General features: G+C 46.8%; 1 protein-coding gene across 2 annotated transcripts in view; it reads right to left on the reverse strand.

The window, feature by feature from the left end:
- Positions 1–12,544, reverse strand: part of LOC139364717 (signal transducer and activator of transcription 5B-like) — a 97,374-nt gene that overhangs the window by 17,650 nt on the left and 67,180 nt on the right. For both annotated transcript variants that reach the window (XM_071101709.1, XM_071101708.1), the window contains exons 3-8: positions 9,937–10,074; positions 9,496–9,652; positions 8,301–8,390; positions 6,928–7,102; positions 6,408–6,538; positions 531–682 (exon numbers count right to left, since the gene is read on the reverse strand). In XM_071101709.1, coding sequence (XP_070957810.1) covers positions 531–682; positions 6,408–6,538; positions 6,928–7,102; positions 8,301–8,390; positions 9,496–9,652; positions 9,937–10,064 — 833 coding nt within the window. In that variant the 5' untranslated portion in view covers positions 10,065–10,074. The remainder of the gene's footprint in view (positions 1–530; positions 683–6,407; positions 6,539–6,927; positions 7,103–8,300; positions 8,391–9,495; positions 9,653–9,936; positions 10,075–12,544) is intronic.

Genomic DNA, 12,544 nt, shown 5'->3' on the forward strand with positions numbered 1-12,544 from the left:
CATCCTTAGATGAAGTTGCGTGGAAAAAGGAATGGGGTGGTGAAAAATGTTAATTAATTAACAAAAATGTAGATCTGAATGTGCAAATAGCAGGGCATTGACCCTGGATGCTTCTGTGTGTCGTTCTGAATGGGAATCTGTTGGATGACTGGTGTGGTGTAGTTGTTGAGCAGCTTCACTGCAAGTATATTGTATGTTTTGGATATTCAATAAAAAAAAAAAATATATATATATATATATATATATATATATAAATAAAAACATTCACTTCCAGTAATTTTTGCTCGCATTGCTAGTCCCATTGTTTAGAATTCTTCCCCATTGTTGCAAAAAGTTATGGGATATTAGGATCCCGTTGTCTTAACCTTTGTCATCTTCAACCTAGACGACAGTCATCTTCCCAACTACACCCCATATAAACCCAGCAGTATCCAATAGTCAGCTTGTTAACTGGGTGGCCCCTGCCCTTTGATCAATCCTAGACATATGTGATCTCTTTTAGGGGTAGAGGCTGATAGAGGGGGTCTCACCAGGACTGCAGGATGTCCAGCCCCCCCTCCGGAGGACCCCCGTTTCCGGCCAGCTGTTGCCTTCTCTTCCAGTGGATCAGCTCGTCATCCAGGATGATGGTCTGCTGCTTCCTCAGCAGCTGCAGGCTCTTCTGGTGCTTCTCTGCCAGGTCCTAGGCACACGCACACACACACACACACACACACACACACACACACACACACGCACAGGCAGGTACACACACACACCGATAAGAAGGTGCCAATATACATCCCCAGCTTTTATACCCTGAAGGCATGAGATCCCTCCAGAGTTCTGAGCCTACATTTCCTCTCCTGTCTTCATCGCCTTAAATAATGACTTACAGTTTGTAATCATGTAGTGTCCAATCAAATCAAACTGTATTTGTCACATGCGCGAAATACAACCTTACAGTGAAATGCTTACTTGCAAGCCCTTAACCAACAATACAGTTTTAAGAATATACCAGTGATCTGTGAGCTGCTCTAACAGCTGGTGCTTAAAGTTAGTGAGGGAGATATGAGTCTCCAGCTTCAGTGATTTTTTTCAGTTAGTTTCAGTCATTGGCAGCAGAGAACTGGAAGGAAAGGTGGCCAAAGGAAGAATTGGCTTTGGGGGTGACCAGTGAAATATACCTGCTGGAGCGCGTGCTACGGGTGGGTGCTGCTATGGTGACCAGTGAGCTGAGATAAGGCGGGGCTTTACCTAGCAGAGACTTGTAGATAACCTGGAGCCAGTGGGTTTGGCGATGAGTATGAAGCGAGGGCCAGCCAACGAGAAGTACAGGTCGCAGTGGTGGGTAGTATATGGGGCTTTGGTGACAAAACGGATGGCACTGTGATAGACTGCATCCAATTTGTTGATGTCGAGGATCGGTAGGATGGTCAGTTGTACGAGGGTATGTTTGGCAGCATGAGTGAAGAATGCTTTGTTGTGAAATAGAAAGCCAATTCGAGATTACATGTTTGGATTGGAGATGCTTAATATGAGTCTGGAGGAGAGTTTACAGTCTAAACAGACACCTAGGTATTTGTAGTTGTCCACATATTCTAAGTCAGATCCGTCCAGAGTAGTGATGCTGGACGGGCAGGCAGGTGCGGGCAGCGATTGGTTGAAGCATGCATTTAGTTTAACTTTAATTTAAGAGCAGTTGGAGGCCACGGAAGGAGAGTTGTATGGCATTGAAGCTCGTCTGGATGTTAGTTAACACAGTGTCCAAAGAAGGGCCAGAATGATGTCGTCTGCGTAGATATTGATGTATACAGAAAAGAGAGTCGGCCCAAGAATTGAACCCTATGGCACCGCCATAGAGACTGCCAGATGTCTGGACAACAGGCCCTCCGATTTGACACATTGAACTCTATCAGAAAAGTAGTTTAATTTGAGAAACCAAAGCTGTTGAGTCTGCCGAAGAGAATGTGGTGATTGACAGAGTCGAAAGCCTTGGCCAGGTCGATGAATACAGCTACACAGTAATGTCTCTTATTGATAGCGGTTATGATATTGTTTAGGACCTTGAGCGTGGCTGAGGTGCACCCATGACAAGCTCTGAAACCAGATTTCATAGTGGAGAAGGTACGGTGGGATTCGAAATGGTCAGTAATCTGTTTGTTAACTTGGCTTTCGAAGACCTTAGAAAAGCAGGGTAGGATAGATATAGGTCTGTAGCAGTTTGGGTTTAGTGTCTCCCCCTTTGAAGAGGGGATGACCGCGGCAGCTTTCCAATCTTTGGGAATCTCAGACATTACGAAACAGAGGTTGAACAGGTTAGTGATAGGGGTTGCAACAATTTCGGCAGATACATTTAGAAAGAGAGGGTCCAGATTGTCTAGCCCAGCTGATTTTTAGGGGTCCAGATTTTGCCGCTCTTTCCGAACATTAGCTATCTGGACTTGGCTGAAGGAGAAATTGGGGAGGCTTGGGCAAGTTGCTGTGGGGAGTGGAGTGCTGTTGATTGGGGTAGGGTTAGCCAGGTGGAAAGCATGGCCAGCCATAGAAAAATGCTTATTGAAATTCTCAATTATAGTGGATTTATCGGTGGTGACAGTGTTTCCTAGCCTCAGTGCAGTGGGCAGCTGGGAGGAGGTGCCCTTATTCTCCATGGACTTTACAGTGTCCCAGAACCTTTTGGAGTTTGTGCTACAGGATGCAAATATCTGCTTGAAAAAGCTAGCCTTAGCTTTCCTAACTGCCTGTGTATATTGGTTCCTAACTTCCCTGAAAAGTTGCATATCAAGGGGGCTATTCGATGCTAATGCAGTACGCCACAGGATGTTTTTGTGCTGGTCAAAGGCAGTCAGGTCTGGAGTGAACCAAGGGCTATATCTGTTCCTGGTTCAATTTCTATTGAATGTGGCATGTTTATTTAAGATGGTGAGGAAGGCACTTTTGTTATTATTTGTTATTTATTTTTACCCCTTTTTCTCCCCAATTTCGTGGTATCCAATTGTTAGTAGCTACTATCTTGTCTCATCGCTACAACTCCCGTAAGGGCTCGGGAGAGACGAAGGTTGAAAGTTATGCGTCCTCCGAAACACAACCCAACCAAGCCGCACTGCTTCTTAACACAGCGCGTATCCAACCCGGAAGCCAGCCGCACCAACGTGTCAGAGGAAACACCGTGCACCTGGCAACCTTGGTTAGCGTGCACTGCGCCCAGCCCACCACAGGAGTCGCTGGTGCGCGATGAGACAAGGATATCCCTACCGGCCAAACCCTCCCTAATCCGGACGACGCTAGGCCAATTGTGTGTCTCCCCACGGATCTCCCGGTCGCGGCCGGTTATGACAGAGGTGACACAGCTGGCGCAGCAGTACAGCGCCCTTAACCACTGCGCCACCCGGGAGGCCCCGGAAGGCACTTTTAAAGAATACCCAGGCATCCTCTACTGACGGGATAAGGTCAATATCCTTCCAGGATACCCGTGCCAGGTCGATTAGAAAGGCCTGCTCGCTGAAGTGTTTTAGGGAGCGTTTGACAGTGATGAGGGGTGGTCGTTTGACCGCAGACCCATTACGGATGCAGGCAATGAGGCAGTGATCACTGAGATCTTGGTTGAAAACAGCAGAGAGTAGCAGCAGCATAGAAGAGGGGTGAGGGGGCAATGCAAATAGTCTGGGTAGCCATTTGATTAGATGTTCAGTAGTCTTATGTCTTGGGGGTAGAAGCTGTTTAGAAGCCTCTTGGACCTAGATTTGGCGCTCCGGTACCGCTTGCCGTGCGGTAGCAGAGAGAACAGTCCATGACTAGGGTGGCTGGAGTCTTTGACAATTTTTAGGGCCTTCCTCTGACACCGCCTGGTATAGAGGTCCTGGATGGCAGGAAGCTTGACCCTGGTGATGTACTGGACAGTACGCACTACCCTCTGTAGTGCCTTGCGGTCCGAGGGCGAGCATTTGCCATTCCAGGCAATGATGCAACCCATGAGGATGCTCTCGGAGGTGCAGCTGTAAATCCTTTTGAGGATCTGAGGACCCATGCCAAATATTTTTAGTCTCTTAAGGGGGAATAGGTTTTGTCGTGCCCTTTTCACGACTGTCTTGGTGTGCTTGGGCCATGTTATTTGTTGGTGATGTGGACACCAAGGAACTTGAAGCTCTCAACCTGCTCTACTACAGCCCTGTCGATGAGAATGGGGACATGCTCAGCCCTCCTTTTCCTGTAGTCCACAATCATCTCCTTTGTCTTGATCATGTTGAGGGAGAGGCTGTTGTCCTTGTACCACACGGTCAGGTCTCCTATCTTCTCCCTATAGGCTGAGGGGCCACCGTGTTGAGGATCAGCGTGGCGGATGTGTTGTTACCTACTCTTACCACCTGGGGGCGGCCCGTGAGGAAGTCCAGGATCCAGTTGCAGAGGGAGGTGTTTAGTCCCAGGGTCCTGAGCTTAGTGATGAGCTTTGAAGGCACTGTGGTGTTGAACGCTGAGCTGTAGTCAATGAATAGTATTCTCACATAGGTGTTTCTTTTGTCGAGGTATAAAAGGGCAGTGTGGAGTGCAATAGAGATTGCATCATCTGTGGATCTGTTGGGGCGGTATGCAAATTGTAGTGGTTCTAGGGTTTCTGGGATAATGGTGTTGATGTGAGCCATGATCAGCCTTTCAAAGCATTTCATGGCTACAGACGTGAGTGTTACTTTATTGTTCTTGGGCACAAGGACTATGGTGGTCTGCTTGAAACATGTTGGTATTATAGACTCAGACAGGGAGAGATTGTAAATGTCAGTGAAGACACTTGCCAGTTGGTCAGCGCATGCTCAGAGTACACGTCCTGGTAATCTGTCTGGCCCTGCGGCCTTGTGAATGTTGACCTGTTCAAAGGTCTCACTCACATCGGCTGCGGAGAGCGTGATCACACAGTTGTCCGGAACAGCTGATGCTCTCATGCATGTTTCATTGTTACTTGCCTCGAAGCGAGCATAGAAGTTATTTAGCTCTTTGTAGTCTGTAATAGTTTACAAGCCCTGCCACATAAGAAAGTCAGAGCTGGTGTAGTATGATTTGATCTTAGTCCTGTACTGATGCTTTGCCTGTTTGATGATTTGTCGGAGGGCATAGCGGGATTTCTTATAAAAACGGCAGCTCTACCTTTTAGCGCAGTGCGAATGTTACCTGTAATCTATGGCTTCTGGTTGTGGTATGTACGTACAGTCACTGTGGGGACGACGTCATCGATGCACTTATTGATGAAGCCAGTGACTGATGTGGTGTACTCCTCAATGCCATCGGAAGAATCCCGTAACATATTCCAGTCTGTGCTAGGAAAATCCTGTAGTTTAGCATCTGCTTCATCTGACCACTTTTTTATAGACCGAGTCACTGGTGCTTCCTGCTTTAATTTTTGCTTGTAAGCAGGAATCAGGAGGATAGAATTATGGTCAGATTTGCCAAACGGAGGGTGAGGGAGAGCTTTGTACACGTCTGGGCGAGGGAGAGCTGTGTGGAGTAAAGATGGTCTAGAGTTTTTTCCCTCTGGATTTAACATGCTGATAGAAATTAGGTAAAACTGACTTAAGTTTCCCTGCATTAAAGTCCCCGGCCACTAGGAGCGCTGCCTCTGGATGAGCATTTTCCTGTTTGCTTATGGAGGTATACAGCTCATTGAGTGCGGTTTCAGTGCCAGTATCGGTCTGTGGTGGTATGTAGACAGCTACGAAAAATACAGATGAAAACTCTCTAGGTAGATAGTGTGGTCAACAGCTAATCAAGAGATACCTCAGGCGAGCAAAACCTTGAGACTTCCTGAGATATACGCCCCCGCCCCGTGTCTTACCAGAGGCTGCTGTTTTATCCTGCCGATAGAGTGTATAACCCACCAGCTGTATGTTATTAATGTTGTCGTCCTGCCATGACTCAGTGAAACATAAGATATTACAGTTTTTAATGTCCCGTTGGTAGGATATACAAGCTTTCAGTTCATCCCATTTATTTTTCCAGCAATTGAACGTTAGCTAACAGTACTGATGGCAAAGGCAGATAAGCCACTTGTCACCTGATCCTCACAAGAACCCCAATCTCTTTCCGCACAATCGCAGTTTCTTTCTCCAGTGAATGACGGGGATGAGGGCCTGTTCAGGTGTTTGGAGTATATCCTTCCCGTCCATCTCATTAAAGAAAAATTCTTCATCCAATTCGAGGTGAGTAATCGCTGTTCTGATGTCCAGAAGCTCTTTTCGGTCATAAGAGACGGTAGCAGCAACATTATGTACAAAATAAGTTATAAACAATGGGGAAAAAAATTAACAAAATAGCACGGTCGGATAAGAACCAATAAAACGGCAGCCATCCCTTCCGGCGCCTTCATTCCAGTGTGTACATGTGTGTGTGCGTGTTTCAGTACATGTGTGTGTGTGTATGCAGTATAAAAAGTAGTGTACCAGTCTGTATTTCTGTAGTGTGTTGGCCTCCCGTGTGAGCCAGGCCTCCACGGTGGCTCTCTTGCTCAGTAATGTGGGCTCCCTCAGCTGTCTGTCAGCAGGGGGCAGTGTGGTCAGGCTGGTCAACTGGGCTGCATGTAGGCGAAGAGAGGGAGAGGGAGAGGGAGAGGGAGAGGGAGAGTGATTGAAGAAGGACAGGACAGGAGAGAGGGAGAGGTCAGCAAATCTCACATAAACACACCTGTCTTTTACTTTACACACACACAAACACACACACACACACACACACACACACACACACACACACACACACACACACACACACACACACACACACACACACACACACACACACACACACACACACACACACACACACACACACACACACACACACACACACACTCACTCACTCACCTATAAACCCACACGTCATTCTGCCCTAAAAAGGTGAGGTCTGCTGGGGTTGATGACCCAGGGTGTTGTGACTAGGAGGGGGACCAGGGCAAGGCTGACTCACCCTGGATGCGGAGGCTCTCCTGGTACTGGATGATGAAGTACTCCTGGTTGTGCTGGAGCTTTCTCAGGTCGTTCTCTGTGTCCTGGGTCAGCAGGCGCAGCTCCTCAAATGCCTGATTGATCTGCTGGTACTTCTGGGACATGCTGTCCATCATCCCTCCCACTGGGGAGCTCGACTGCCAATCAGAGAGAGGAGAGAGAGGTGAGAGGGCTGGGCCGGTAAACAACGCTGGCTTTGAGATGATTTGCAGGAACTAGCTAGTGTGGTGTTGAGCATTTCATCATCGTTATATGGAGCAGAAAGACACACAAACTGACAGAACCTGAAATCTCCCTGTGCCTCTATAACACAACCTCAATGACCCCTGCTTGTGTTATTCCACAGTAATCCCTAACGACCATAACCAGCAGTGATCACCACTGACTGAACATGTGAGACCGAGGGAAATGCATTTCCTTATCGTGGGCACACAGCCTATGGCTTGTTAAGGCTGGGGACGTGAGCACTGTGAAGACAGTCTGAGTAAACAGGTGGGAATGCAATCCTGTGATAGGAGAAGCCTGGCAGGACTGGAAATCAATTTAACACTGGGTTTATTGATATTCAGATGTTTTATGGACCACCGGCTTTATGGTTTTATAACCCTTGTTATAAAATATCACATTTCTTCACCTCCCCACCAGGCCTACAGCATTGCTGGTTAATGAGGAATTCAAAGTTTATCTTTCAGCGAGACATATGAGCTGTGTCTGTGCAGGTTTTCTGACTAGGTGTGTGTGTGAAATGCTATGTGTGTGTGTGTGTGTTGGTGTGTGTGTGTACGCTGTGTGTGTGTGTGTGTGTGTGTGTGTGTGTGTGTGTGTGTGTGTGTGTGTGTGTGTGTGTGTGTGTGTATACGCTGTGTGTATTTATGTTTTTATGTGGTTGTTAACAGGTTTACGTATGTCTGAGGGAAAATTGAGAGTACACAGCCTTTGATGTCGGCAGAGAGGCAGCAAAGCGACCCCCAATGTCTGGGATTTCCATAATGTCATGCACTTGGCTGTGTTATGTTAAACATCTCTGTGTGGTGTTGATAGAGTGTGGATGTCTGCAAATGTTTATAAAAGGTATGTGGGTATTTCCATATGTGTATGTGCGTGTATGTCTGTGTGTGTGTGTGTGTGTGTGTGTGTGTGTGTGTGTGTGTGTGTGTGTGTGTGTGTGTGTGTGTGTGTGTGTGTGTGTGTGTGTGTGTGTGTGTGTGTGCGTGCGTGCGTGCGTGTATTTTGTGCATACGAGCTGCAGGTATCTGTTATATGCATACCTGTGAAACAAGCTTCCCAGGTAGGTGGGAGTAGGAATGGAAGTTGGAGAGAGTGCTTCATACTCACATTAGAGGCCTCTCGGACTAGCCTCTGCTCCGTGTACAGGATGTGTTTAATGCATCTCACCAGCTCCAGAGGGCAGCGGTCATACGTGCTCTGAAAGACAAGGACCACATGTGCTGTCGTGTTAGGCCTGTTAGCCGTGTTAGCCGCTGACTGGCAGTACGGCCGCGCACACAACACTGACCAATTTAGCCCGCCCCCGAGTCGCGGCATGCTAACGCTCTAAAGCCCACTTCCTGAGCCTAGCTAAACCCAATTAAACTAATGAGATCCTTCTCTCAAGTGCAGACGACTTGGTCTCACATCCACTGGCTACATTTCTCTTCCTTTCTCTATTTTTCTCTCTCTCTTTAAACTCCGGTCCTCAGGTAAACCCAAAAGTACACATTTTGTTGTAGCCCCAGACAAAAACACCGTATTCAACTCATTGAAGGCGTGATGATTAATTGACAAGTTGAATCAGATGTGCTTGTCCGGGGCTACAACAAAATATGTGTGCTGTTGGGGATACTGGAGGACCAGAGTTGGGAAACACGGATCTAAATCCCTCTCTCACGCACGTATGCATCCACACACCAAGGCACCATGCGGGGTTGAAAGTCCCGCATTGTAGGCCTACAGAGGGTTGTGTTGACAAGATGCCTCCTACTCCCACTGTGGAAGGTGATAAGAGACAGCTTGTTCCCCTGAACCCTGTCCATAAGGGTGAAGACAAACACACTGAGATCGGTGAGTGAAGCACTCGATCATAAAAGGGAACACTGCCTGGTTACCGTAGCCCAGTGTTGTCCACCTTTTGTTTTTATTCATATAGACACACTGACCAGAGCAGACTGTTCTCACACACTGTTTTATTTCTAAGTACTTTGGGTTGGGGTTTATGGATATGGGACTGTTGCCAATGAGGCTGTGATAACTAACATTTAGCTGAGTTTGGTATCAGTATAATTGAAATAATAATCACCACGATTCAGCTGGTATAGTTGGCTGTAAGGTTATCATATCCTTGTGAGTTTATTGGGTTCATACTGGCTTTATTAAAACTGTCCAGCTAGCTAGTTAGGTGTGGAGTTTTTTTTGTGAGGTCACTGGCTCTGTGCTCGGTATCTCTCACCTTCATACTGGTACTGCCCACCTGTCTCACCTTTCTCTAGTTAGCTTTGTGTGGAGATTCGTCTACTGGTTCAATCTGTCTCACCTTGAGCTGGCTGGCGTAGTGTCCCAGTTTGATCTTGAGCAGGAAGCCGTCCTCTCCCACCTGATGCTCAGCCTTGTTCTGCAGCTCCTGGATCAGGCTGTCCAGCAGACGCTTGGCCTTAAACTCCTCCTGGGGGTTCTCCAGATCGATCACATCCCTGGCACAGAGACATATAGAATGTTTAGAGATATGCTGTATGTACATACACGCAGAACAGAGCAGACATTAATCGCCTATGCATTCCCTAACACACACCACCTTCACTCAAGCACATACACTGGGACAGTGACTTTACACACTTGCTACTGAACATTGCTCTCAGGTTACAACACCTCGATGGTCCCTGCTACTACTGTGACTGTGATTGAACCAAATGTGAAGGTTACTGGGTGAGGCATGTCTTTCTGTCAGGTAGAGTGGTGTGCTTTGTGCTGCACTCACCAGAGTTGGCCCTCGAGCCACTGGGACAGGTAATGGCGCACCTCAATGGGGAAGTGCTGTCCATAGAGAGACTGCATCTGGTGCAGCGCATCCCCCTGGAGCTGCTGGGCCTGGATCCACACTGCCATCTTACACACCCTGGGCAGAGGCAAGAGGGGGAGAGAGAGAGAGAGAGAGAGAGAGAGAGAGAGAGAGAGAGAGAGAGAGAGAGAGAGAGAGAGAGAGAGAGGGGGGGAAAAGAAGGGGGATGGGGGTGGAGCAGATTTGAAGAGAGAGTGAATAGAGAATAATGTGAGAGTAGGGTGAGCAGATTTGAAGTGACATGGAAAATGTACAGGTTTTCAATCAAGGGAGGAGAACATCAGTTGGAGTTGACTAAAAGTGAAAGAAGCTGTGGCCGTATCCGACTGACACGGCCACAGAGCGGTTGGACTGGTTTTGTTTGACAGCTGTAGTTGGGCAGTTTGTTTCGCTCTGGAGGAGCTGAGGGTCTGAACGTTCTGCTCCATGTTGAGTCAACAGCTGCATGAGGGAGCAGATCTGGGTCAAATACACATGTCAAATACCTTCTTCGCTTGGAACAAAGTCAGCAGACTTCCTTCACTTGGGGTTTGCATTATGTCATTGGTTCAATTGTACAAGACCAAGTAGCCTTAATTATGTGAAGCTCATATATTGGAACATATCAGACATATTTATTTGACTAAGGTCTGTAAGGTCAACAATAGACAAAACAGGTCCCTTAGCTCTGAGAGAGAGAGTGTCACTAATGTCTCCGTCTCTGTATGTCTTTGTATACAAGGACACAATGTAGAAGGGAAATGAAAGCTCTTTATATAGTGTCCATAAGCTCCTCAATACATTTCTACATACAGGTGTAGGATCTTAATTTAATCACTATTTTGTTGCTGAGAATTTGAGCTTCAGGATTTACATAAATTCAAAAACCTGCACTAACACATGGTTATATTAACAGTATTGCACTTTTCATGTAACCTTATTTAGGCCAGGTAATAGCCTAACCACTGATCAAGCAATATTGTGGACTAAACGTTCAAATCCTGTTGACGCAGACTTATTTTGCTGCAAAAATACTGGTCAAATTAAGATCCTACATTTGTACGACCAGGAGACGGACAGAAAGAAACACAACAGAAAGTGGTAGGGGAAGACTTGGTGAGGAACAATAAATGGTTATTTTTAAACGAATGACATGGTACAGTATAGAACATGACCTTCATCTGAGCAATGAGAGAGAGAGAGAGAGAGAGAGAGAGAGAGAGAGAGAGAGAGAGAGAGAGAGAGCACCAGGTGGACAGAACACAGTAACTCTGTGACCTGGTGGGTGCCTCTGGGCATGACGCTAATATAATCAGCTTACGCTCACACTCAAAATCCACATCCCATTGGTTGCCATACCCTGGCATGCCCTCCTCTCAACTTCAATCTTTAACCTTTTTCACTCATCCATCCCCCAATCCACTTACGGATTCATCACCCACCATTCACTACAACGACAAGCCTTTTAACTGCTTTCAGTGTCTAAGTATTAAATCAGTATCCCCTAAATGTGATCACTCCTTTGTTGGAAATGTTGAAATGCAGATGAGCTTTGTGATTTACGATTATAAACGGTTATATTAACAGTATTGCACTTTTCATGCAACCTACTTTTGGCCAGCTGATAGCCTAACCACCGATCAAGCAACATTATGGACTAAACATTCAAATCCTGTTGCTGCAGGATTATTTTGCTGTAACAATAAAGGTCAAATTAAGATCCTACACCTGTAAGGTTGCTAAACAAAGAAAACACGATTGTGAGAGCATGACAGATGGTTTAAATGCGTTCTGAGCTGGAGTGGCATAAGCTAGGAGGTGGATTTAAATGTAACAGAATGACCTCCGTCAGTCATCTCCGTCAGTCATCAGCAGGTGGCTATGAGCAGACTACGAAGAGGAACCATACAGGAAGAGCTGTGAGAATGTTCTACAGTGCTGTACCAGTCTATCCTGACCTGCTCTATACTAGTCTAGGACTGCCAGTCTGTACCACCCCATGCCCGCAACCACACACCCCGACACATAAACCACACAATGACACACTACTGTACACACACACACACACACACACACACACACACACACACACACACACACACACACACACACACACACACACACACACACACACACACACACACACACACACACACACACACACACACACACCAATCATTATAGGAGCTGCTCTGTATCTGTGTCTGTGGTTGCTGGGAGTTGCCAGTAAGCAAACTCTGTCTAGCGGTGGGTTACTGACAGACAAACAGACTGACAGAATTCATCGGCCTCTGTGACCTTACCAGGCGCCCGGGTTCCCACCATTAGCACCTTAGTTGTCAACTCCACCAGAGGGTTAAGATAATTCCCCTCGGTCTAGTACTTACCACAACAGCCAAACACAGCGGCACAATGAGATCTGAGGGGAAGTGAAAGTTGCTCCCTTTTGCTTTTTTCTTCTTCAGCATTCACACTTTATCATTGAAGTGAATCTTGAGACTCTTTTGTGAGCCACCCACTTATAACGACATTAACTGACACACAACTC

This window comes from Oncorhynchus clarkii, chromosome 13, assembly GCF_045791955.1.
Source record: "Oncorhynchus clarkii lewisi isolate Uvic-CL-2024 chromosome 13, UVic_Ocla_1.0, whole genome shotgun sequence".
In the NCBI taxonomy this organism is placed as follows: Eukaryota; Metazoa; Chordata; class Actinopteri; order Salmoniformes; family Salmonidae; genus Oncorhynchus; species Oncorhynchus clarkii.